Genomic DNA, 26,002 nt, shown 5'->3' on the forward strand with positions numbered 1-26,002 from the left:
GGCAGGAGAATAGCGTGAACCCAGGAGGCAGAGCTTGCAGTGAGCGGAGATAGTGCCACTGTACTCCAGCCTGGGTGGCAGAGCGAGACTCTGTCTCAAAAAAAAAAAAAAAAAAAAAGCTCCAAGAGAAATGCATCAGGCCAGGAGATAACGAGATGATATATTCAAAGGGTTTAAGAAAAAAAAAAAAAAAACCTGTCAGTCAAGAATACTATATCCAGCAAAGCCATCCTTCAGAAGTGAAGAAGAAATAAAGACCTCCCCAGACAAGCAAAAGTTGAGGGAATTTTCACCACTAGACCAGCCTTTCAAGAAATGCTTGAGGGAGCACTAAAACTGGAAACGAACAATAATTATGATCATGAAAACATGTGAAAGCATAAAACTCAACAGTACAGGTAAGTTTATAATCAAATTCAGAATACCCCAGTATTGGAATGGTGCTATATAAATCTGTCAGTCCTCTAGTACGAAGGTTTTAAGTCAAAATTGTAAAAAACAAACACAAGTACAATTAGAGGCTAAGGAACTCACAATAAAGACATAAATTAAGGCAACAAAGAGAATTATACCAACGAAAATCATCACATCACAGGATTTCTTCACAACTTTCTGTTATTAATGAAACAAATACGATTGAAAGGGCTAATATGTGAAGTTTTACTAAATACAGGATATCAGATATCTGGTTCAGAGAAATCCTAGAGCAAAACAGACAAACAGTCCTAGGAATAAAAATCAAAATTAACTAATCTTTGAAAGAACACAATGATCTAATTTATTATTCTGAATTGAATTTAAAAGCATTTCCTTCAATTTAGTTCTTTGGGTATGAAATTCTAGTTTTTGTTAGGCTAGAAATTATGTTTCTATTTGTTTCAAGAGCTACATACAATGCTTTTAGAAAGAACAAAGATTGCTCCAAGACTGCAGGCTGAACTTAAGATGTCCAAATGCCCTCAATCTTCTACCTTATGAAATTTAAATCAATCATTTAAATCATTTACAGTTTATAAGTGATATATGCCAAGTACTTATTAGGGTGAACACATTAAGAAAACCAAAAAGTTGGCCGGGCGCAGTGGCTCAAGCCTGTAATCCCAGCACTTTGGGAGGCCGAGACGGGCGGATCACGAGGTCAGGAGATCGAGACCATCCTGGCTAATACGGTGAAACCCTGTCTCTACTTAAAAATACAAAAAACTAGCCGGGCGACGAGGCGGGCGCCTGTAGTCCCAGCTACTCGGGAGGCTGAGGCAGGAGAATGGCGTAAAAAACCCGGGAGGCAGAGCTTGCAGTGAGCTGAGATCCAGCCACTGCACTCCAGCCTGTGTGGTAGAGCAAGACTCCGTCTCAAAAAAAAAAAAAAAAGAAAACCAAAAAGTTCACTGGCAGAGCTTGGAGAGTGGATATGTAGGTGATCAAATCCACATGCACCTGCCTGTCTCTGATTTGAATCTGGAAGGCAGAGATTGTAGTGAGCTGAGATCTTGCCACTGCACTCCAGCCTGTGTGACACAGCGAGACTATGTCTCCAAAAAAAAAAAAAGTACCATATTGTATCACTACATCTGTTTTAAACATGACTGTATTTAACACATCTGTAGGCTGCTGTGTTTTATACCCTGCATCAACAAAAAGTGTAGGGAAAAATAAAAGGAAGTGGATAGTAAAACAAAGATACTTGCCGTATTCTGAAAGACATAACAGTCTGGTAACTCACGGGAATGAATTGTTTGTAGGTCAATGCCTTTAAGATGAAAGGAGATTTCAACCTGTAAGAGCCTGAATAAAATATATTGAAAGGTATAAATTATCATAATCTTACTATACTATTATCCTTCTCCCACCCTCATCTCTTGGGGAATAACACTTTAAAATGTATTTACCGATAAAATTCCAGTCTGAAGAATGATGAGTTCTTCCAGTCCAGAGGGTCCTTGGAGAGGTCCTGAAGGTCTAAGTGAACACAATCTAGGGCAATGAAAGAACAAGAAATGGTTGTTTCAGGCAGGAATTGGGTGCTAAAACTAGTGGGCAAAAGTGTGACAAGAAGCAGGTTACTTAGGGAGTTTCAAAGTATCTCCCTAGAAAATACTTACCAATTATTCAGGAAAAATGATAGTAACCTCACAGTGGAGAACCTGGCAGGCACCACACTAACCAAGTGATCAAAGTTACATCACAATAGTGAGATAAACAGACATGTACCTCCTGATACAATGAACGGAGAAGCATATGACATCATTTGTGTGGTATTCCTGCCAAAAAATGTATAACCCCAATCTAGTCATGAAGAAACAGAAAAACCCAACGTGAGAGACATTCTACTCTTTAAATGTATCAATATCATAAAAGTTAAACAAATAAAATCCAAGAAACGTTAGACTAAAAAGACTTGACATGACAACTAAATGGCAGATGTTATCCTGAATAGGATCCTGGAGTTGAGTGCAGTTTTCATTTTATGATAAAGAACATTAGGAAAATTTATGAAATGTGAATAGGGTTTATAGATTACAGTATTGTACCAATGTTAACTCATTATTTTGAGGACTGTATAGTGGTTGTGCAGGAGAATGTTCTGTTTTTGGGAAAATGCACACTGAAGTATTTAGGGGCAAAGGAACAGCATGTCTGCACCTCCAGGAGAAATATTTATGCATAGAAAGAATGATCAAGCAAATGTGATAAAATGTTAGTACTGGCCAGGCGCGGTGGCTCACGCCGGTAATCCCAGCTCTTTGGGAGGCCAGGGTGGGCAAATCATGAGGTTAGGAGTTCGAGACTAGTCTGACCAACATGGTGAAATTCTGTCTCTCTAAACATACAGAAATTAGCCAGGCATGGTGGTGGGCGCCTGTAATCCCAGCTACTCAAGAGGCTGAGGCAGGAGAATTACTTGAACCTGGGAGGCGGAGGTTACAGTGAGCCGAGATCACACCACTGCACTCCAGCCTGGGCGACAAGAGCAAAACTCCATGTCCAAAATTTTCTGGTAAGTCTGGCACTTTTTCAAAGTAAAAAAAATAAAGAGAAAGAAAAAGAACACAGGCTGTGTTCAAGTAAAAACAAATTACGAGCTGTAAATGATAGAAGAATGATTCCAAGAACCTCACATAAAAATTGTCTCATTATTGTGTAGGCTAACACCCTTGTTTTACAGAGCAGGAAGCAAGAAGCTCTAAAGACAAGCACCTTTCAAGGCCACAGAAACCTAGTGACAGAATTGGTATGAAACCAGCATGGGTGACCCTCGCCCAGGCTGTTGCTGCCCCTTCCATGCTGACTTTGAAATGGAAAAGTCGGGGCCTTGTGCAGTGCCTGGCACCTAGTAGGTGTCCATGAATCTTGGAAAACGCACTGGCTGATTCTTTAAAAGTGTTATTCCACAACTGTAACTCTTCATTTGCCTATTTATCCTTCCAACTAGAGTATAAGGTCTTTGAGATCAAGAGCACAACTTTGTTGCACCTTGCTAAACGCCCACTACCTAGCATCTAGCTGGCACTCAAAATATATCCTGATACACGGGATACACTTATGTTCACTGAAAATTAGATGTCCTGAGCCCAAAACAGGGCCCAGAGCTGAACAGACAACTCAATAGACATAATATTTTTAAAAGACATTTGCAGACAATGTGTCTCCCTGTGTTTGGCAGATGGAGTATTAGTGTCAGAAAACAATTCAATGTTGGTTTTCCTGACTAGACCTTAATGAGTACAGTGAGGGCAGTTGGTCAAAAGAAACTTGTTTTTAGGCAGGAAAAGACTGATGACAGAAATAACAAAAACATATTGGGCACTTAACTCCATACCAGACACTGTGCTGTACTTTATATGTTATCTCAATTAATGCATCATCCCATTTAATCTTCAAAGCAATCTTGTGTGATAGGCACTGTTACTGCCATTTCACAAATGAACAAACCAAGGTCCAGAGAGGCCAAGAAACTTCCTCAAGGTCATACAGGTAGCTACTCGCTATCCAAAAGTTAAATCTACTTGTGCTTGATTCTAGAGCCTGAGCTCTACCAGTGCACTGAGGAGGTTGACCTCTGAGCACAAATTTTAGAAGAACATCAAAGACCCAGGCTCCGTACTCAACTCATTCGTTTATTCGGTAAATATTTGCTGAAAGCCAGGCACTGTGCTAGGCACTGAAGCTAAAGCAATGAACAAGACAGACACGGTCACCATCTTCATGGAGCTCACATTCTAGTGGGGGAAATAACAATAAGCAAAAATATATACAAGATAATTTCACAGTGTGAGAAGTACTTTGAATATAAAGTGAACAAGAATAACTAAGAGGGTGATATGGTTTGGCTGTGTCCCCAACCAAATCTCGTCTTGAATTGTAGTTCCCATGATCCCCACATGTCATGGGAGGGACCCAGTAGGAGGTAATTGAATCATGGGGGCAGTTACCCCCATGCTGCTGTTGTTGTGATAATGGGTGAGTTCTCATAAGATTTGATGGTTTTATAAGAGGCTTTCCTCACTTTGCTCTGCACTTCTTCCTCCTGCCACCATGTGAAGAAGGATGTGTTTGCTTCCCCTTCCACCATGATTGTAAGTTTCCTGAGGCCTCCCCAGCCCTGCAGAACTGTGAGTCAATTAAACCTCTTTCCTTTATAAATTACCCAGTCTTGGGTATGTCTTTATTAGCAGCATGAGAACAGACTAATACAGAGGGAGAGTCCACCTTAGGAAAGATAGTTAGGGAATGACTTTAAAGGTGCAAAAGATGTTTGAACTGAAACCTTTTTCCTAAAAGGAAAAAGAACCAGCTCTGCATAGATCCAAATAGGAAAAAAAAAAAAAATCAAGCACTAAGGCCTCCAAGCAAGAAAGAGCCTGGCTTGCTCAACAAACAGCAAGGATGCTACAACAGAAATGTGAGGACAGGGGTCTGGAGAGGCAGGCAGGAGGCTAGTTTCTACAAGGACTTGTGGATTTTATTCTAAATGGGATGGGAAGCCACTAATGATTTTTAAGCCTGGAAGAGGTATGACCTGATTTACCACTGCGGTTTCTGCAGGGCAGGGAAGAGGCTGGTAGAGGCAAGACCAGAAGCAGGGAGACCATCTAAGCAAGTAGTGGCTTGGATGACAATGGTGGCAGTGAAAATGGGGAAACTGACAACTTCAAGTATAGGGCTTGAATAACCAAGGTTATTACAGTATGATATGAAAATGTTGGTATCATTTTTAAAATCAGGAAGTCTAAGAAAGAAACAGCTTGGGCCACAGGGTAGGTAGGGAGATGCGGGAGGCTTAAAATGTTCTGTTTTAGACACAGCAGTTTTGAAATTCTTATTAGGCAACACAGCGGAGTTGTCAGATGGTCAGTTGGATGTATGAGGAGCGTGGAGGTCAGGGAAGTTTGGATTTGAGATGCAAATTTGGGTACACCTTTCTAGAGAAAGGGCACAACTCCTCAGAAACTGAAAGGAGTGGGTCCTGCTGCTCTGGTGATGGTTTTAACTGTGGCCTCACCTCTGTACTCCTTTGTAACACAAGGGTGAAAATAAGTGGAAGGAAGTTATGCAAGAAGCTTTGAAGACATGATGGCAAGAAGATGAGGGTGTTCTTTCTATCTGGCACACTTCGCCAGTAAGCATCAGCTGGACACAGGGATGGAAGAGGCTGGGGACTAATGGTGATTGAGTGGATCCAGTTGAGAAGGGAGGAGAGGCAAGCATTCTGACAGCTTTTGTAATGTGATATTGATGCACAAAGATTTCTAAGTAGGATCCAGAAGGCACTGAAGGCAGGAGGTGGTGATGGACAGTGAAGAATTGGATGAAGTCAGTAAAAAGAGATGTCTATGTGAAGTCAAAGATCTTTAGTTGGAGATCACTGAACCAGTGCTTCAAACATTTAACGTGTGTGAACCACTTGGGGAGCTTGCTGCTAAGAAGCACTTTTGGATTCAGTGGCTCTAGGGCATGGCCTGAGATTCTCCATTTCTCATAAACTCCCAGCTGATGCCCATGTTGCTGGGTTTTCAGTAGGAAAGACCTACTGTCACTAAATCATTACATGACTTAGTTGCTTACCTTGACTGAGCATCAGTTTCCGCAACTGTAAAGGTCAAAATGATGATATTTAAGGTCCTCCTACCTCTAACATTCTTATTCTAAGGTGAAGTAAAAAAAAAAAAAAAAAAGTTAAACTGATCTGAGTAAACAGCTATATTCTGAAAGAAGAAACACGTTTGAGCTCTCTGTGCCACACGCTGTCCTAGGCCTTTTTCTCCTGCATTTCATTTATTCTAAGATGCAACTTTTTTTACTTTTAAGCATCTCTAAAGCAGATGAGTCTTTCAAAAAAATGGTATCTTAGATTCACAGAAATTGAACAGAATTCTGTTAGTTAATTTTACACTATTTGTAAAATTTGCCTTATAAAAGTCTGTTTGGTTGTTCAAATTTTGTGTGATTTTGTAATTATAGGGTTACACTTTGTTTAAATACTCATTCAGAACTCTCTGAAGTCTGGCTGACTTTCCACTTATAGCCATTGCTACCGAGGCCGCCAAGCACATGGTAGCAACAAAACTGAGTTTGTTTGTTTTGTTTTGTTTTTCCAAGATAGCAAAAGCCCTAAATAAAACATCAAACTTCAAGCAGAATAAACTGATATCTACAGTAACAGCCTCATAACTCAAATGAATATGAATCTCACAGAATACTCCAGCCAAAGAAATAATCCTTTCAGGGGGAGGGTAGATTCCTGCTGTTCTTAAAACAGCAGGAAAAATGATGAAATGGTCATAATGTCTCATGCTAAGAACATGCGGAAAAGAATATAAGACACTCAAAAATTGTATTACAGAAAATGAAACACTATATTAAAAAGTTAGTTACTCAAATGTTATTTTTTTTCAAGAAGGAATTTTGCTCTTGTTGCCCAGGCTGGAGTGCAATGGTGCAATCTTGGCTCACCGCAGCCTCTGCCTCCTGGGTTCAAGCAATTCTCCTGCCTCAGCCTCCCGAGTAGCTGGGATTACAGGCATGTGCCACCACGCCTGGATAATTTTGTAATTTTAGTAGAGATGGGGGTTTCTCCATGTTGGTCAGGCTGGTCTCAAACTCCTGACCTCAGGTAATCCGCCCACCTTGGCCTCCCAAAGTGCTGGGATTAAGGGTGTGAGCCACTGCGCCCGGCCAAACATTTTTTGACAGGATTCATAACAGTCCTCCCAATGAGGCTGACCTGGAAAGCTGTAGTTCTCCAGACAGAACCAGGAGGGATATACCCATTAGCATAAATTAAGGGAAACACTAATCTTGATCTATACAATCAGCTGTGCAGCTAAATATAAGCCCGCCAGGAAAGCTGGGCGTGTAGGCAAATATCTGTGTTTAGAACACTGAAGGATGATTCCCATAATAGTAAAGATAGTGCAAAATTCATGAGTAGTTAATCTGGAACAGCTTCTGCTAATTCACCTACATCAACTATAGTGCCAAATGAATGAAGTCAAACTCAATCTTATTTATATCTGCAGGCTTCCTTCAATGTATCCAAGGAAAGAGGGCCTAAAACCTAGTATCACATATTTGAAGAATCTTCATTATACCTTTTGGGTATGTCAGAAGATTCTCTTTGACAAGCTATATTTAATAAGTCAAAGAATACAATTAACATATTTAAGCAATCTCTGTTAAAATAAACTCATTAATAACCAACCTCTGCCCATTTAGTTAAACACAGTCCATATTCTGAGAGAAATGAAATGAACAAGGGAAAGACTGCCCGATGGGCAGGAAATAAATCCTGCTTTCCAGCATTGCCAGTGCTATCTAGCCACTGATATGACTTTGGCCACATTTCTTTAATCAAGTTTCTAAGAAAAATCAATTGAGAAAAACAGTATATGAATCACTGGGAAACCACTGTATGGTACATCCAATTAGAGTCACATATTTTTAAAAGGACAAGGGACAGATGGCTTACTTGAAACAGAGGGTAACAGGACAAGTCCTCCTGTCACAGTTACTGGAATCACCTACAGGGAAGAGCATAGCTGACCACCCAGGTAAAAGATTAAAACAGGGTTAGCCCCTGTAGGTGGACTACCAAATAGATCTCAGGTTAGCAGAAGCTTCCAGGGAGATAAGACAAGTGACATGTGACCTTTCAATGTTGCCAGCTACAGAACCATGTAACTCTCCTCTAGATGGTCTCTGAAAGCACCATGGGAGCCAGATACCACATGTGCTGGCTTATGGGCTGGTTCTTTCAGAGTCAAGAGCACCTGACACATTTACTCACGAAGAGATTCTGAGCGAGCAGCCTATAGAAACAATTAAAACCTCTGTCTTATAGGGTATTCTCCTGTTGTGTCATCAAGGCACCTTAAGATCAGATTATAGGAAGTACGATCAATGAACTCATCAATGTGAAGCTCTAATTTTAATAAAAGCATTCTAAATTTAAACTGTTGTAGAATCCCTACTCCTGAACTGTTAGTACTTGAGGAGCCACAACTGATTAATCTTTGCAACCCCAGCACATAAAACTGAGTGCTCTGGACATGATGACTACACACCAGAGGTTTGTTGAATGAATAACAAAACAATACAATAATAAAACAATATTTTAAAAAACAAAAAGTCTCAAGCCAAACACCTCGCATTTACATACAGTATGCTCTTAAATGCTTAACAAAATAGCACAAAATAATTCGACTTGATTAGCCATTAACTTATTGCCAAGGGATCTCCTAAGACAGAAAATGAGTTACTAATCACAATTCACCTTTGAAGAGCATTTCTGTATTTTACAAATTATAAAAACAAGTGTACAAAGCATCTTTACATATATTATTTCATTTAACACACACAGACCATTTTTTCAAAAAGCCTAATCATCCCCTCATAGGGAAAAAAAACCCAAAAAACAGGACCTGTGAATATACCCCAAAACCAACTATCTTTTGAGTTGCTCTAAATAGATCCACAAATGCTGTCCCCGTCCCATCGCCACAACTGCACAGTTTCCTGAGCCAAAGCCCCTCTGCAGGCCAATGTTGGAGTGTCAGCCCCTGACAGGTTAGCTGTCACTAAAGCAAAGTTGTTCCATCTGGGTTGCTAGCACATGAGGGCATTTTTGCTCTTACCAGAAGACGATAAAGGCACATCATGAAATTATCACTGCATTACCGAGCTCAATGTCGTTGTCAATATTCAGTGTCTCATTAGAAGGAAACATGGTCCCTTTCTTGTAATGCTGCTTACAGACTTTTAAGCCAATTCTATTGTCTTCATTTTCTCCATAACCAAGGGTCCCCAGGGTAATGTCCTTTAGCTGATGATACTATTAAAAAATAGTCAAATAAAAACCACATATGACCTTTTAAAACTTTGATCAGAGGTTATAGCATATAGAATGTACTTTTAGTTACTTTGTATTGTTTACATCATGTCCCTCAATAGAACTTCCCAATTTAAAATACTACAAAGAAATCTTCTCAGGTTGTTCAGCAAGACACTGCCTCACAGAACTCGAAACTAAACATGGTGATGGACGGCTCCCACCTCACTCAGCCAAAGCCAAGGTCCTGCCTTATCTCTAGGACCTCATCTCCTACTCCAGTTCCTTGGCTCTCCCACCCCTCCCCCCACCCCCGCAAAGCTGAACTGGCCTCCAGGCACTTCCTGGAGCTCACACGCCTATTTTTGCCTCTGGCCTTTGCTGTTCCCTCTGCCTGGAGACCCATGTACATAGCCGCTGGGTTTACTCACTCCTTCAGCTCTCAATTCCACACCTCAATGAGGCCCTCCCTCCCTAAGCCAAGGAAAATTGCAAACATACATCAAAACATTACATTGTAACCCATAACTATATACTGGGTACAATTATGCCCTGTCAAATAAAAATAAAATAAATGCAGTAAAAAATAAAGAAAGAAAGAAAATCACAAACATCTATCACCACACCCAGGCACTTCACATCTCCTTCCCTGCTTTACTCCTTAGCAGTTATTACTTTCTAACATCTACTGAGGACATGAGCCATCCACACTCCACAGCTTACATCAATGACTAACATGAACCAACATTAGCTTACCTGAGCTTACATTAACATGGCTTTACTGTTGGCTATCTGCACTAATAGGGCTTTACTAGCTCTATCTTCATTAATATGGCTTTACTATTGCTGAAAATTTTTGCTCTGGACCATAAAAGTCCCTGTATTATTTCAGGAACATCCAAAAAACTCATTGAAATAGATATCAATTGGAAGATTTTGTCTGAAAACAACTCCAAGATTCTTTGAAACTGCCTCCCCAATCCTCACCTTGCCATGTTCATCAGTCCTAAATTATTATATCATCATCCTTACCTAATTCTAATCAAGCTCCCCTCACATTAAAGAACTCCCTCCTTACCAAAGGCAATATGGCATCTGATCAATACAGCATCTCCCTTACCACTCTAAGTAATAAGCTCAGCTTTGCTCATCAACATGTTTGTGTGGTGTTCTCAGGGAGCCAGCATTTGATACTACACATTTCACTTCTTTTTGTCTAACTCTTCCTTCTAGAATCAAGCTCTATAAAGGAAGGTGTTTTGTCTGTTTTATTCACTGCTGCATCCTCAATGTCTGGAATAACACCTGCTACATATTAGATACTTCAATGTTTTTTGAATGAACGGAAAAGAACAGGAACAGTTTCTCTTTCCTAAATTTTTTTTTTTTTTTTTTTGAGACAGAGTCTTGCTCTGTTGCCCAGGCTGGAGTGCAGTGACCGGATCTCAGCTCACTGCAAGCTCCGCCTCCCGGGTTCACGCCATTCTCCTGCCTCAGCCTCCGGAGTAGCTGGGACTACAGGCGCCCGCCACCTCGCCCGGCTAGTTTTTTTGTATTTTTTTAGTAGAGACGGGGTTTCACCGTGTTAGCCAGGATGGTCTCGATCTCCTGACCTCGTGATCCGCCCGTCTCGGCCTCCCAAAGTGCTGGGATTATAGGCTTGAGCCACCGCGCCCGGCCTCCTAAATTATTTCTCAAGTCTACAAATCTGCTTTCTCAGACCTGTCTAGATACAACTATTTTATGTTCCATATTCTTAAGATTCAGCTAGGGTTATTAATGCTAAAACATCACAATTAAGGCCACAGAATCCTTGATTGTTTGTTTATTTATTTTATTATTTATTTATTTATTTATTTACTTATTTATTTATTTATTTCTGTAGAGATGGGGTTTCACAATGTTGCCCAGACTGGTCTCAAACTCCTGGACTCAAAGGATCAACCCACTTTAGCCTCCCAGAGTGCTGGGATTACAGGCATGAGTCACCATGCCAGGCTGGAATCTTTGATTTTATACTAAGCTTTCATCAATCCTTGTGAGATTAAAAATCTACTCTTGCTATTTGATCTGGGGTCATTTTCCAAAAGCAGTAGGTATGAAGTGATAAATTAAAAAGATAAATCTTTTTTAAAAAGTAAAAATAGGAAACTCTTTTGTGTAGAAATGTAGCTTCAGAAGCCGGGTGCAGTGGCTCACGCCTGTAATCCCAGCACTTTGGGAGGCTGAGGCGGGCGGATCACGAGGTCAGGAGATCAAGACCATCCTGGCCAACACGGTGAAACTCCGTCTCTACTAAATATACAAAAAATTAGCTGGGCGTGGTGGCAGGTGCCTGTAGTCCCAGCTACTCGGGAGGCTGAGGCAGGAGAATGACATGAACCCTGGAGGCGGAGCTTGCAGTGCACTCCAGCCTGGGCAACAGAGGGAGACTCTGTCTCAAAAAAAAGAAAAAAGAAAAAAAAAAGAAAGAAATGTAGCTTGAGAAATAGCAATAAACATTTTTTGGCAGACTGCAAAACTTACATTAGAATATTTTAACATATGTATAATTTTTGTTTGTTTCCTAAGACAAGGCCACATATCAATACATTGTTAAAGTATAGGTCATTCACAACAAAACACTTGCCTGATTAATAGCAAAAAAGATGCTCTCATAGGCATCCTCCTGAGTATATACACTGCAGCTGTAGTCATCTTCATCTGTACCAGAATATCCTTTCAAAAACAAGTGCTTAAAAGCAACAGTGTTATCTTCTTTGAAAGCAACCACCAGCTGGTTACTTAAACCAAAACGAACAAGCTAAAAAATAAAATAAAATAGAAATACATGAATTATATCATATATCGGGGAGGCAAATGTCTTCTCACTATCATCAACCATTACCTATAAACATCAGAAAAGAATATCAATTTTTTTGGTTTATACTAATAGCATCAATGTCAAAATACAAGTCCCACAGAAGACTAACCTCATCAAGCTACACCAGCAATTCAAAGTAGCATAAAATTAAAAGAGATTACTGCTCCCAATGACTAGTGACCCTACTGACCTTTAATTAAGAAAGAAAGAATCCAAATCAGCTAAGTCTCAATCCATTTTTCTCATACTTGGATTTCAAGTTAATTGTTTTCAAAATTGATTACTTAGTAAAGCAGTAACTCATCGTATTGATTTAAGATTTAGAAATTGGCTGGGTGCGGTGGCTTGAGCCACCGCACTTTGGGAGCACTTTGGGAGGCCAAGACGGGCGGATCACGAGGTCAGGAGATCGAGACCATCCTGGCTAACACGGTGAAACCCTGTCTCTACTAAAAAATACAAAAAACTAGCCGGGCGAGGTGGCGGGCGCCTTTAGTCCCAGCTACTTGGGAGGCTGAGCCAGGAGAATGGCTTAAACCCGGGAGATGGAGCTTGCAGTGAGCTGAGATCCGGCCACTGCACTCCAGCCTGGGCGACAGAGTGAGACTCCGTCTCGGAAAAAAAAAAAAAAGATTTAGAAATTGTAGTATTTTTTAAAATCACAACTATGTTTTACATATGTCTTTTAAAAGTGTTTTTTGAAAAGCAGCCTACATAAATACTTACCCCAGCTAGGAGGTAATAGTTGTCAAAAGAATTCAATTAATTCAGCTCTGTAAGAATTCTTGTATAAAATGTAAACCTGAGAGTTTCCCTCACCAAATTCTACAGTATCAAAGCACATAAAAGAATAACAGAGCATGCTTTACTTGTATGATGTCAAACCCATTCACTGTCACCAAGCATTCACCTACTCCCGAAAAATGCCCACTTATTCTCCCTTTCATTGTAATTGTATTCTGGCAGAATTTAGGCACCCAAGGGCTCTCTTCACCAGAAGTGAAAGTTTTCTTCTTGGAACCCAAAAATGGAGGAAATTAACACCAAAAGTTTACAAAAAACCCAGGAAACTACACACACAGCTACACAAATACCCCATCATGCACGCACTCCCACATGCACAAGCGTACATTCACACTCTCTCACATGCATGCACTCTTATTCGTGTCCTCTCTGTCTCTCTTACATACACACACAGGCAGTGATGGTAGTCAAATCTCTATAAGCCCTGTCCTACACACCTCTCCCCACCTCCCTAAGTGATCTCTTCAGCTGCCTTATAAAACAATGAGACTAGAAGGTTTGCCCCAAGTCCTCACTCAACTAAGCCACCAAATTTTGGGACTGTTTTCTTCATATGTAAAATTAGCAAGTGTAACTAGAAGACACTGACAGTTCTGCTATTTGTTGTCATTCCACGGTTCAATATGATACATCTAAACAATAATATACAAGACACAATTCTGAACAATTCAGATAAAACTAATGTTAATTTAGCCAGATGAGGTGGTCTGTGGCTATAGTCCCAGCTGCTTGGGAGGCCGAGGTGGGAGGATCACTTAAGCCCAGGAGTTCAAGGCTAGCCTTGGCAATATAGCAAGACCTGTCTCTAAAAAAATTAAGTAAAATAGCTAATATTAATTTGCATATGCAAACAACATATAGGCATAAGGTTTTTTCACGGTTTACATTTTTTAGCTTTTATATTTTGTCGTTTTAAAAAATACTAAACGATTAGGAAAAATTGTCACCATTTTCGGCAATTATTATATGCCAGGTACTGTGCTAACTGCTTTACATGCAGTGTCTCCTTTACCCCAAGTGGTCTATGAAAATGTTACTACTGTTATTCCATTTTACGTATGTGGAACCTGAGATTTAGCTTCATTAAATTGCCTAACTCACCTAACCAGAATGGAAGCCAAGTCTAATTCCAACGTCATCTGTGTTATGCTATAAAAACAACTTCCTTCTGCTGAAAAAGTTTTTTGGGATGCTTCTTATAACGAATTTAAGTGCTAGCTTTTCAAAATTAGGAAAGGCAACTATCACTTGAGAATGTACTGTTCAGCATTTGAGACTCACCATGTCACATTCCTCAAATGCCATGTCAAAGGATTGTGCAACTGCTAAAACTCAGCTATTCTAAGGAAAACATCAGATAAGAAGTCCCACATCATTCCAACTTGTGCTGAAAATTAAGCAACAGAAGGTTATAAGTTCTAAGCGTGTGATTTCTGTCAATGGTGCCTGTAGAAGCCAGAAAAGGTCATGTTGCTCTTGAAAGCTAAAATGTAAACCAGGGAAACAACACACACATGATTGCTTCGAAGTTTTATTAAAACTACTGACACATATGAAAAAACTGGTATACATACCACACATGAATGAAGTTCTTCAATCAAAGTTTGCTGAGTGCTTACTCTGAGTCAAGCTGGGATACAATGTGGAAAAGAACAACACCTGCATGGTACTGAATAACAACTCTTATCTGTTGAGAACCAGGCATTGTGCTAAAATTTATTATTTTTCATTTAATTCTCAATACCCTATGAGGGAGCTATTACACTGTGCTCTGCAAGGACAGGAATGTTTTTCCTTTTTCCCTACTATTATATACTCAGGAAATGAAATAATGCCCATCACAATGTCAAACACTGAATCAGCTGATGAATATAATCCCATTTGATACATCTGAAGTCAAGTAATTTATCCAGGTTGGAATATCCAGAAAATGTTAGAGTAAGGATCTGGACCCAGGTCTGTTTGATTCTCGAGTCTGTTTGTTCTCTCAACCTCTTGGCCCCACAACCTCTTAAACTGAAATGCTGCCAATTTAACTCTAGAGGCAGGGATATTAGACCCATTCCTCCCACATTAATAGTGAAGCTAAAGAAACAACAACAAAAAAAAAATGTGAACTAGGGAATGAACAAATTGACCATGAAAGTAGTATATAGTTTGCTGACATTTGAAGCCACAACCTTAAACTCAGAGCTCATCAAAACTCAGCTTTGGGGATGAGAGGACTCTGTTGTAATCTCTGCTTGGAACCTCCCCTATCTGGCATCAGGAGCAAGAAATTTCCTCCATTCTATTCATAGAACAAGCCAAGATCAAAATGCATGGCCCAGCACTGGGGAAGGTTGGGATTTTCATATCATCTCTTAAAGGAGACAAATCCTGGGGAGGAAACTGCAAAGTCCCTTTCTTGTTATGACAGAACCAAACACTCACTGCAGAGTAAGAGTAAGGGAAGATGGTATTGTCCAAATGACTGGGTTTTTTTTTTTAAAGGCGTTGACAGCAAAATGCATCCTAGTCCCACTAATTAGACATTAAGATTTGCTGAGAGTATGATACAAGACAGAAAAATAATTACTTATAAGTGTAGTCTGGCAGAGATTGTGAATTTAAGGCCTCATTATGAAATCAATGTAGGATAAAATATTCTGTACCAGGTAAAAACAAGATACTGCTCTAATTATGTACAAAAGATATGGGAGAGAAAGAGTAGAACTAGCAAAAGAATGTAGACACCTCCCTCAAGATTATAAATTACTGCAGAATTCAGAGTAAGAATTTAAAAAATTTTTTTCTTTCTCATCAGCCCTCATACCCATCCCATTAGACTTGAGGATGGAGCACAAAAAAAAAAAAAAAAAAGAAAAAGAGAGGGAGGGAAAAGTGAGATATTATGCAAGGAATGGTAAACAAGGAATCTGCTCCAATTAGATATCACCCAAATAGCAAAATTTGTTAGAATGATCCTATATGGAAACAAAAGTTTAATCCTTCCCAATTTTGTTAGGGGAAACAGGGTATGCCCATATGAAAAGTAAACTATAGTTCCCAGAAATATTTTGTTATTTAAAGTAAAATTAGTAGGCCGGGCACAGTGGCTCATGCCTGTAATCCCAGCCCATTGGGAGGCCAAGGCGAGAGGACTATTTGAAACCACAAGTTCAAATATAGTCTGGGCAACAAAGCAAGACCCCATCTCTACAAAAATAAAATAAAAAGCCAGGTGCAGTGGCATGTGCCTTTAGTCAGCTGTTTAAAAGGCTGAGGTGGGAAGATCTCTTCAGCCCAGGAGTTCGAGGTTGCAGTAAGCTATGATTGTGTCACTGCACTCCAGCCTGGGTGACACAGAGAGACCCCACCTTGAAAAAATAATAAAAAATAAAATCAGTCATGTAGACAGGAAGAAGTACTAAAGAAAACCATGTGCTGGATGGTCAGGCAAGGCCCAGTGGGGGAGATGGGACTTCAATTAGTACCTGAAAGGTGAGGGAGAAAAAGAATCACCCTGGACTTGGAAGAACAAACAGGATGTGGAAGAGAATCATTGGGTTGGCCTGTCTGACTGGGATTTGGGTAGGAAATAGCAGATGAAAACTTGTTGGAAAGACAAGTTGAAGGAGACTGGAACTCTTTGAATTCTAGGCTAGAGAGGTGAAATTTTCTTCTTGGGAAGTAGGGTTTTTGTTTTTTGTTTTTTGTTTTGTTTGTTTTTTTTTGAGACGAGTCTCGCTCTGTCGCCCAGACTGGAGTGCAGTGGCGCGATCTCAACTCACTGCAAGCTCCGCCTCCCAGGTTCATGCCATTCTCCTGCCTCAGCCTCCCCAGTAGCTGGGATTACAGGCGCCCACCACCACGCCCAGCTAATTATTTGTATTTTTAGTAGAAACAGGGTTTCACCGTGTTAGCCAGGATGGTCTCGATCTCCTGACCTCGTGATCCACCCGCCTCGGCCTCCCAAAATGCTGGGATTACAGGAAGTAGGGTTTTGAACAGGAGAGTGACACAATAAAGTTTCTGAACAGGAGAGTGACACAATAAAGGCTATTCTACGAAAAATTAAGGTGATATTAGCATCGAATGTATATGGATAAGAAAGGTAGGCATAAGACAAAGCTAGAAGCAGCCTAATTAACTGATCTATATTCCTACACTGCAAATTCTGAGGACAGGACCTATATCTAGAATAGATACATTATTGGTTGCCAAGACCAAAACTTCAAAACCAAGAATGAGAATGAAAATAAGCTAACAATAAGCATACACATTTAACAATGTCTTTGCATCTCAACCTTGTTGTTTCTTTGGAAGTAACTTGCTTTCCCTAAACTTGAGCTGGTACATATGGCATGTCATACACTGAAAAGCCTCTTTATGAACACAGAATAAAGAAGCAACTCTAATTATGGCAGGGACCTTCTCCCATTTCTAAAACTACATAAAGGTATTTTTAAGTATTTATTTTTATGTTCCAGAAATAACATCTTACACACCTCTACACTGATAACAGAATGATTATTTGCCAATAGAGCCACATATCCCTAATTAGTTTAAAAGGGCATATGTTTCAAATATAGTTAACTATGGCAATGATTCCCAACCTTGTTGGCACCAGGGACTGGTTTTGCGGAAGACAATTTTTCCAGGGACTGGAGCGAGTGGGTGGGGGTGGGGATGGGTAGGTAATGGTTTCAGGATGATTCAAGTGCATTACATTAGTTGTGCATTTTATTTCTATTATTACTACATTGTAATATATAATGAAACAATTATACAACTCACCATAATGTAGAATCAGTGGGGGCCCTGAGCTTGTTTTCCTGCAAGTAGAAGGTCCCATCTAGGGGTGGTGGGAGACAGTTGACAGATCATCAGGCATTAGATTCTTATAAGGAGCGTGCAACCTAGATCTTTTGAATGTGCAGTTAACAATTGGGTTTGCACTCCTATGAGAATCTAATGCCACCACTGATCTGACAGGAGGCAGAGCTCAGGCAGTACTGCAAACCATGGGGAGCAGCTATAAAAACAGATAAAGCTTTGTTCCCTTGCCTACCACTCACCTCCTGCTGTGTAGCCTGATTCCTAACAGGTCCATGGCCCAGGGATTGGGGACCCTTGACCTATAGAGAAGCCTCCCCAATACTGGTTCAGCAATACAGTCCCCAAAACTAGAGGAAAACTCTGATGGCTGTTTTGATACCGGTAATAAAGAGTTCAACAATATGAACTTGAACAAAAGGTCTAAATGCAGCTTTTGTATAATCCTGTAAAGTCAAGTACAGAACACATGAAAAGAGTTTTGTCTTGGGGTAAGGGAAAAATCAAATGAAATAATAATATAAGTTACCTGTGTGGTGACCATGACTATCTTCAAAATCTGCAAACCCAGTTTCCACGGAATCTGGCATCTGGCTCGGTATTTTTCACAAGGGCTCATGAAGTAAAACTTCAGGTCTTCCCTTAGACATTCTTCTTTCATCTCAGAATCATGATGTGCCATTGCATTTCTGCCACAGAAGATTAATTTTAAATACCCAGGAAAGCCTCTCCCTCAGCTCCTTTTGAAGTAACTTGCTTTCCCTAAACTTGAGCTGGTACATATGGCATGTCATACACTGAAAAGCCTCTTTATGAACACAGCATAAAAAAGAACTCTAGTTATGGCAGGGACCGTCTCCCATTTCTAAAACACCATGAAAAATTATTCCAGACCCTCCACCTCCTACTTTTCCACGTAGCCACCCATCTTGTTCAAAATAGCCAATCTTGGCCAGGCATGGTGGCTGACACCTGTAATCCCAGCACTTTGGGAGACTGAGGTGGGCAGATCATTTGAGGTCAGGAGTTTGAGACCAGCCTGACCAACATAGTGAAACCCCATCTCTACTAAAAATACAAAAATTAGCTGGGTGTGGTGGCGGGCCCCTGTAATCTCAGTTACTCGGGAGGCTGAGACAGAAGAATTGCTTGAACCTAGGAGGTAGAGGTTGCAGTGAGCCAAGATCACGCCACTGTACTCCAGCCTGGATGACAGAGTGAGACTCTCTCTCAAAAAATTAAAAATTAAAAACAAAATAAAAAAAACGGCCAATCTCAAGAATTATAAAAATTGGATTTTACTTACAAGAGTCACCAATTCCTACTTCTTAACATAGAGCATTCACCTGTCACTAGAGAAAGTATGTGTGTTTGTTTGTGTGAGTGTGTATGTACGAACTGTATGTGAGTGAGTATATGAACAAAAACCAGACAGGACATTTTCATGATACTCCAGGTATGACATTGCAGAAACTTAGTATAAATGAATGGAATTAGATTGTTACGGAAGAAGAGAATCTTCGTTCTGTAACTCTGTATTGAGAGAAGGACTATGACCCTTTTTTTGGATAAAGTATCAGTGATTATATGATTCCAGAATATACATAGCTTCAAAAAGATAAATAGCATCTCTCAATTTAAGCCTAGTCAGGTATTTGTCACTTTACATTAATAAAATTTTGCTTTTACTATTTCAAAGACTCTGGACTCAGGAATGGGCACATGACTCAAGGTAGGCCAAAAAGAACCAATGAGAGATGGTTCACAGGACTGTTATTGTAGTCCCCAAAGTGGGGTACAGAAAACAATCCATTGGGAGTATAAAAAATATTAGTATTTCCATTTTATTATTTACATTAAAAACTAAAAATTGAACTCCATAATTAGTATAACATAGAATATACATACAACACAGCAATATAACTTACAGCATATGTACACCATAACAAAGAATATACATTATATAACACACAAAAGTAGTATCTAGGAGCATATCATATATAAAGAAATATATACATGTTGGGACTCAACTTTTACTGTTAGGTACATAATCAACGAAGTTTGGAGATCACTGACTTCAAGCACAGACTGTGAGTCCGGAATTCCTAAAATCTATCTCACCACCAAAGGAGAGCTTGCCAGAGACTGCAGCTAACACAGAAGATCAGGTAGACAGACACTATGCCTAATAACAATACTTGAATTCCTGGATCCAGCTGTTCCTGAAGTAATCCATCCCAAGTCTTTCCATTTGAGTCAACAAATACCCTTTATGGCTTAAGCCAGTTTGAGTTTGACTTCTTGCCTTAGGAAGTACATTGATGGTAAGTGTAAAGAATAAACTCTAGTAAGTTATGCTAATCATTAGAGTTACTCATTTCTTGGAAAGGTTTTATAATTGTGGGTCATTTTTAAGGATTTTTTACTGGAAATATGTAAGTGACATTTTTATACTGACTGATGATCTATGTTATCTGCCTTGACTGACAAATCTAAAAGAATCCTAAAAGGGGATGCCCATTTTAAGGCTTATTGTCAGTTGTTAATAATTTACTATTTCTAAATAGATTTTTAAATATCTTGTTTTAGGATTAGAGGGCTAAGTTATTCAGAACTATCCTGCTGGAAAGCAAGGAAAAGAGGAAAGAAAGAGAGAAAGCAAGGAAAGAAGGAGAGAGGAAGTGAAGGGAAGGAAGGAGGGAAGGAAGGAGAGAAGGAGAGAGGGAGGGAGGGAGGGAAGTAAGGAGAAAAAGGAGAGAGGGAGCGAGGAGAGAGAAAGTAGCGGGGGGAGGGAAGGAAGAAGGGAGAGAGGGAGGGAGGGAAAGTGGGAGGCAGGGAGGGAAAGTGGGAGGGAGGGAGGGAAGGAAGGAAAAAGAGAGAGGGAGGGAGGAGAGAGAAAGTAAGGGAGGGAGGAGAGAGAAAGTAGGGGATGGAGGGAAGGAAAAAGGGAGAGAAGGAGAGAGGGAGGGAGGGAAGGAAGGAAAAGAAAAGTCCTAGATACAATACATACTTCTTGAGGAGGGTGATGAAGTACCTTTAAAAGACTGAAGAGTTAAGGAGAGCAAGAACTGAGTCAATCTTGGCGGATACCTACATGAGTAACAGCCAATTGCCACCATTCAAGTACATTCAGCTTCCGTTCTGTGGCCTCAGGAAAGGGGAACAAGAGAGCCAAGATTCTAGGCCCAAAGGCATCAAAACTGCCTGTCCTCAAATTTATAGGACTACAGAGAAGGCCAGAGTGGTTCCAAATCAAAGAAAAGAAAAAGGACAAAGAGGTTGTTTTCTCAAAACAGTGGTGCAAAACAAGGCATTTAATCAAATACTTAAAGAATACTGGCCAGGCATGGTGGCTTATGCCTGTAATCCCAGTACTTTGGGAGAGCGAGGTGGGTGGATCACTGGAGGCCAGGAGTTTGAGATCAGCCTGGACAACATGGTGAAACCCCATCTCTACTAAAAACAAAAAAAATTAAAAAAAAAAAAATTACAGGCCTGTGTGGTGGCACACGCCTGCAATCCCAACTACTCAGGCAGCTGAGGCATGAGAATAGCTTGAACTCAGGAGGCAGAGGTTGCAGTGAGCCAAGACTGCACCACTACACTTCAGCCTGGGTGACAGAGCAAGACGCAGTCTCTCATGCAGTCTCTCATATATATACATATATATATATATATATATATATATATGTGTGTGTGTGTGTGTGTGTGTGTGTGTGTATGTATATATATATGTATATATAATACATGTATTATTTATATAATAAATATAATAATAAATATAAATAAAAGAATACCTTGTGAGCCATGCTCTACTGGAGACATTTTCCTGCCTTCCAGGAGCAAATGTGAATAGATAAAAGTATGATACCATGAGTTAAGAGTTATATTGGAAATATTATCTGAGTGTCCTGCAAAGAGACAGTGCTTGATGCAGCCCAATTGCTTCAAGAGGCTTCAAATAATTCTTCTGACTGCTGGGTTCCTTTGACTGAGTGGCTACTAAGTGTTCAAGAAATGATAACTGTAAATGATGAGTTGATGGGTGCTGACAAGTTGATGGGTGCAGCACACCAACATGGCACAAGTATACATATGTAACAAACCTGCACGTTATGCACGTGTACCCTAGAACTTAAAGTATATAAAAAAAAGAAATGATAACTGATGTGAGCATTGCCCTTAGAAACTTTATTAAGAAGTCTCAGGCAAAAAGAAAAGAAAAAGGTCAAAGTAGCAAATAATGACTATGAGATCACTCATTGTATTACACTATTTATACTATCTATCCTTCCATAATTGTTTCATTTGGATATTTACAGAGCAGTTGTAACACTATGAGCAACATGAAAGATGAAAAATGAAAAAACTAGCAGGAAAAACATTTCCCTCAAAAGTACATGAGCCAACTGGTGAAATATAGGCTAGTATTAGTCAACTGATGATAAAATGATAGACATGTAGCAGAAAAAAGTTGATAATGAATAATAAAGGTGCATGATGAGATGGCTGTTTTTTAATAAACCTAACTTAAGTTTTAAAATAACATGTACATTTGGGAGGAAAAGATAATGAAATTTTAATTTAAAAATTCTGATATTTCAAGGAAAACATAAATGTATAAACTTTCTACACTTTACTTTTCTGAGGGCTCTTTATTGCCTCCCTCTTCCCCATTTGTAGGTTTGTCCTGGTAGATGAAGGATATTAAACACACACACACACACACACACACACACACACACACAAAACACGATATCTTATTGCTACAACAAAAATAAAATGGTATAAAAATGGTGCAAAGTGAAGAGAGAAAAAAATTTTAAAACAGAGAAAGAGAGAGACGAGACAACACAATATCATAGGAATAAAACATTCTTTTATTTAACATATATTTACCCTACATACCTTGCGATGCTGAACACCTGGCTGGGTGTCTTACAGGAAGCTTAAACTACAACCACAGCTTCATAACCAAGAATTGGATCAGCAGAGGCCGGGCGTGGTGGCTTATGCCTGTAATCCCAGCACTTTCGGAGGCCAAGGCAGGCAGATCACTTGAGGACAGGAGTTCAAGACCAGCCTGGCCAACGTGGTGAAACCCCATCTTTACCAAAAATACAAAATTAGCTGGGCATGGTAGCACAAACCTGTAACCCCAGCTACTCAGGAGGCTGAGGCACAAGAATCACTTGGAACCCAGGAGGCAGAGGTTGCAGTGAGCTGAGAATATGCCACTGGACTCCAGCCTGGGGGACAAAAACAAACAGCAACAACAAAAACAAACAAACAAAAAAACTAAGTCAGCAGATGGGAGAAATACTGCAACTTCCATCACAAATGAAAATCACCAACAGTTTAAGAAAAGCATAGAGCTGCTAACTTGTGGTAATGTAAGTCAGGAGAAGTGAAAGTAACTGTACCATAAAACTGCTTGAGGAACCGAAATCAATGAAGATCTAAATTACACTGACCCATCAGCTATAGGGCTGTCATGCAATTGAAATTGCATGAAATAAATAAGAGCAATCACAGCTCTTATAAATTATATTTCATTAAACCATAGGAAATGCATGATCTGGATTTTTACACGCTTAATAATGGCATCACTAAAGACCAAAGTATCAAAGAAAAAAAGCATAGTATTTGAAGGCATAAAAATAAGATTTGGAATAGAATAGAAAGCCACCCATACAGTGGGCTAAATAAAAGCCAGAGATGCTGGAATAGAAAATGAAAGAAAAGAAGGCTGAGACTGGTACTGTGGTAAGAAAATAGGAGGAAGGCACAACAAAGCTACTGTCAGGTATTAAGAAAACCAACTCTCTCCACAGATAATCAGGACTATGAGGTTGGTATTAAGAAAACCAGCTCTCTCCACAGATAATCAGGACTATGAGGTTGGCATTAAGAAAACCTACTCTCTCCACAGATAATCAGGACTGTGTGACATTGGCTAAGTTTAAGGCTATCATATGATCAAGGGCAATTTCAGCTTTATCAAAACAATGACAAAGAGTCTATGGAAGCCTGAAGTTTTGAAACAAAACAAAACCAGATACCAGTGATTCTTAACTTTATTGGGGTTATAAACCCCTATGAGAACACAACAAGGCTCTTGACCTTTGCCTCAGAAAAATGCACATGCCAGTTTCAGTGATGATACTTTGTCAGCAAATAAGCTAACCAGCCCAGACTGCTATTGCCTTTGGCTTATGTGATCCTCAGGCTACTTGACAAAGGGCATGAAAGTTGTTTTTATCCCCTGCTGCAGTGGTCTCCAAAGTGGGGTCCTTACACACAAGGACGTATGCAAGACCATTCATTCACTGGTATGTGAGAAGAAAGTGTTAGGGCTTCTAATTGTGTTAACTCAGAAAATAGAGAAGTTAAGAATTCCCAAGATTTAATATATGAATTGTTACCTATCACACCTAAGGTGCCCTCACTTGGTCAGTAACATCTGATGGCACTGGCACAGTGGCTCATGTCTGTAATCTCAACACTTTGGGAGACTGAGGCAGGAGGCTCACTTGAGGCCAAGAGTTCGAGACCAGCCTGGACAATATAGTGAGAGTCTGTCTCTACAAAGACTTTAAAAAATCAACCCAATGTGGTGGTGCATGCCTACAGTCCCAGCTACTTGGGAGGCAGAGGCACTAGATTCGCTTAAGCGTAGGAGTTCAAGGCTGCAGTGAGCTATGATTTTGCCGCAGCGCTCCAGCCTGGACAATAGAATGAGATCCTGTCTCAAGTAAATAAAACAAAACAAAACATCAGGTGCCTGTGTTTCACCTAGGTATGTGAGGCATCTTGGGGAAACTGTTCAAGTTTCCCAAATTAGGGGGTTCATGGTGGTGCCCCCATTGATTTTCAGCATATTCCCACCAGTTATGGTTTATGTGGACCCATTTAAGCATTTTTAGAATGTATCATCTAGTTTTCATGGAAATAACCCTTGCGAAATAGGCAAAGGACATAAAGATTCTTGCAAAATCCCAGGAGGTAGAGCAAGATGGCAGAAGAGAAGCCTCCACTGATCATCCCCTCACAAGAGGACATGAATTTAACAACTATCTATGTAAGCAAAGCACTTTCATAAGAACCAAAAATCAGGTGAGCACTTGCACTACCTGCTTTTAACTTTGTATTGCTAAAAGAGGCACTGAAGAGGTAGAAAAAACAGTCCTGAATCACTGACACCACCCTTCCCCCAGCCCCAGCAGCGGCCACCTGGAGCGGAGAGTGCCTCTGCTTGCTGGCGGAGGGAGAGCACAGCAATTGTGAGGCAGTAAACTTGGTGCTGTCCAGTTAGAGCAGAAAGGAAAACTGGACTAAATTCAGCTGATGCCCACCCACAGAGGGAACATTTAAACCATTCCTAGCCAGGGGGGAATCACAGGTCCTTGTGGTTGGAATTTGAGTTCCCACAAACTTCATCACTGCAGGCTAAAGTGCTCTGGGTCTCTAAGTGAATTTGAAAAGCAATTTAGGCCACAAGACAACTCTTAGGCGAGTCCTAGTGCTGAACTGGGCCCATAGACAGTGGACTGGAGGGGCATGCAATCTACTAAACTACCAGGATGGCTAAAGGAGTGGTGATGTCACCTCTCCCCTAACCCCAGGCTGCACAACTAGTGGCTCCAAAAAGACCCCTTGCTTCTGCTTGAGGAGAGGAGAAAGAAGAGTGGGGAGGACTTTGTCTTGTATCTTGGATACTGGCTCAGCCACAGCATGATAGGGCATGGGTCAGAGTCATAAGGCCTCTGTTCCGGGCCCTAGCTCTTGGTCAACACTTCCAGGCACACCCTGGGCTAGAAGGGAATCCACTGCCTTGAAGGGAAGAACCCAGTCCTGGCAGCATTCATCACCTGCAAACTCAAGAGCCCTTGGGCACTGAATAATCAGCAGTGATACCCAGGTACTACATCTAGGGCCTTGGGTGAGCCTCTGAGACTTGCTGGCTTCAGGTTTATCTTGGCTATGGGGGATGGAGCAACAAGTGGGCTCCTGGAGTCCCCAATTCTAAGAGCTGACTCTTGGGTGGCATTTCTGGACCTCCCCTGGACCAGAAGGGAGCCCACTGCCCTGAAGGATGAGTCCCAGGCCAGACAACCTTCATGACAAGCTGACTTAAGAGACCTTGGGCCTTAAGAGAACATCAGTGGTAGTCTGGCAGTACTGCCCAC

General features: G+C 40.4%; 1 protein-coding gene across 1 annotated transcript in view; it reads right to left on the reverse strand.

Moving 5' to 3' along the window:
* MCOLN2 (mucolipin 2) overlaps positions 1-26,002 on the reverse strand; it is a 71,702-nt gene that overhangs the window by 23,784 nt on the left and 21,916 nt on the right. Inside the window, exons 2-6 of the mRNA XM_030913286.1 lie at positions 18,343-18,502; positions 11,958-12,131; positions 9,178-9,331; positions 1,890-1,974; positions 1,689-1,785 (exon numbers count right to left, since the gene is read on the reverse strand). Of these exons, the coding sequence (XP_030769146.1) occupies positions 1,689-1,785; positions 1,890-1,974; positions 9,178-9,331; positions 11,958-12,131; positions 18,343-18,502 (670 nt within the window). The remainder of the gene's footprint in view (positions 1-1,688; positions 1,786-1,889; positions 1,975-9,177; positions 9,332-11,957; positions 12,132-18,342; positions 18,503-26,002) is intronic.

The sequence above is a fragment of the Rhinopithecus roxellana genome, chromosome 12 (genome assembly GCF_007565055.1).
Source record: "Rhinopithecus roxellana isolate Shanxi Qingling chromosome 12, ASM756505v1, whole genome shotgun sequence".
Taxonomy (NCBI): Eukaryota; Metazoa; Chordata; class Mammalia; order Primates; family Cercopithecidae; genus Rhinopithecus; species Rhinopithecus roxellana.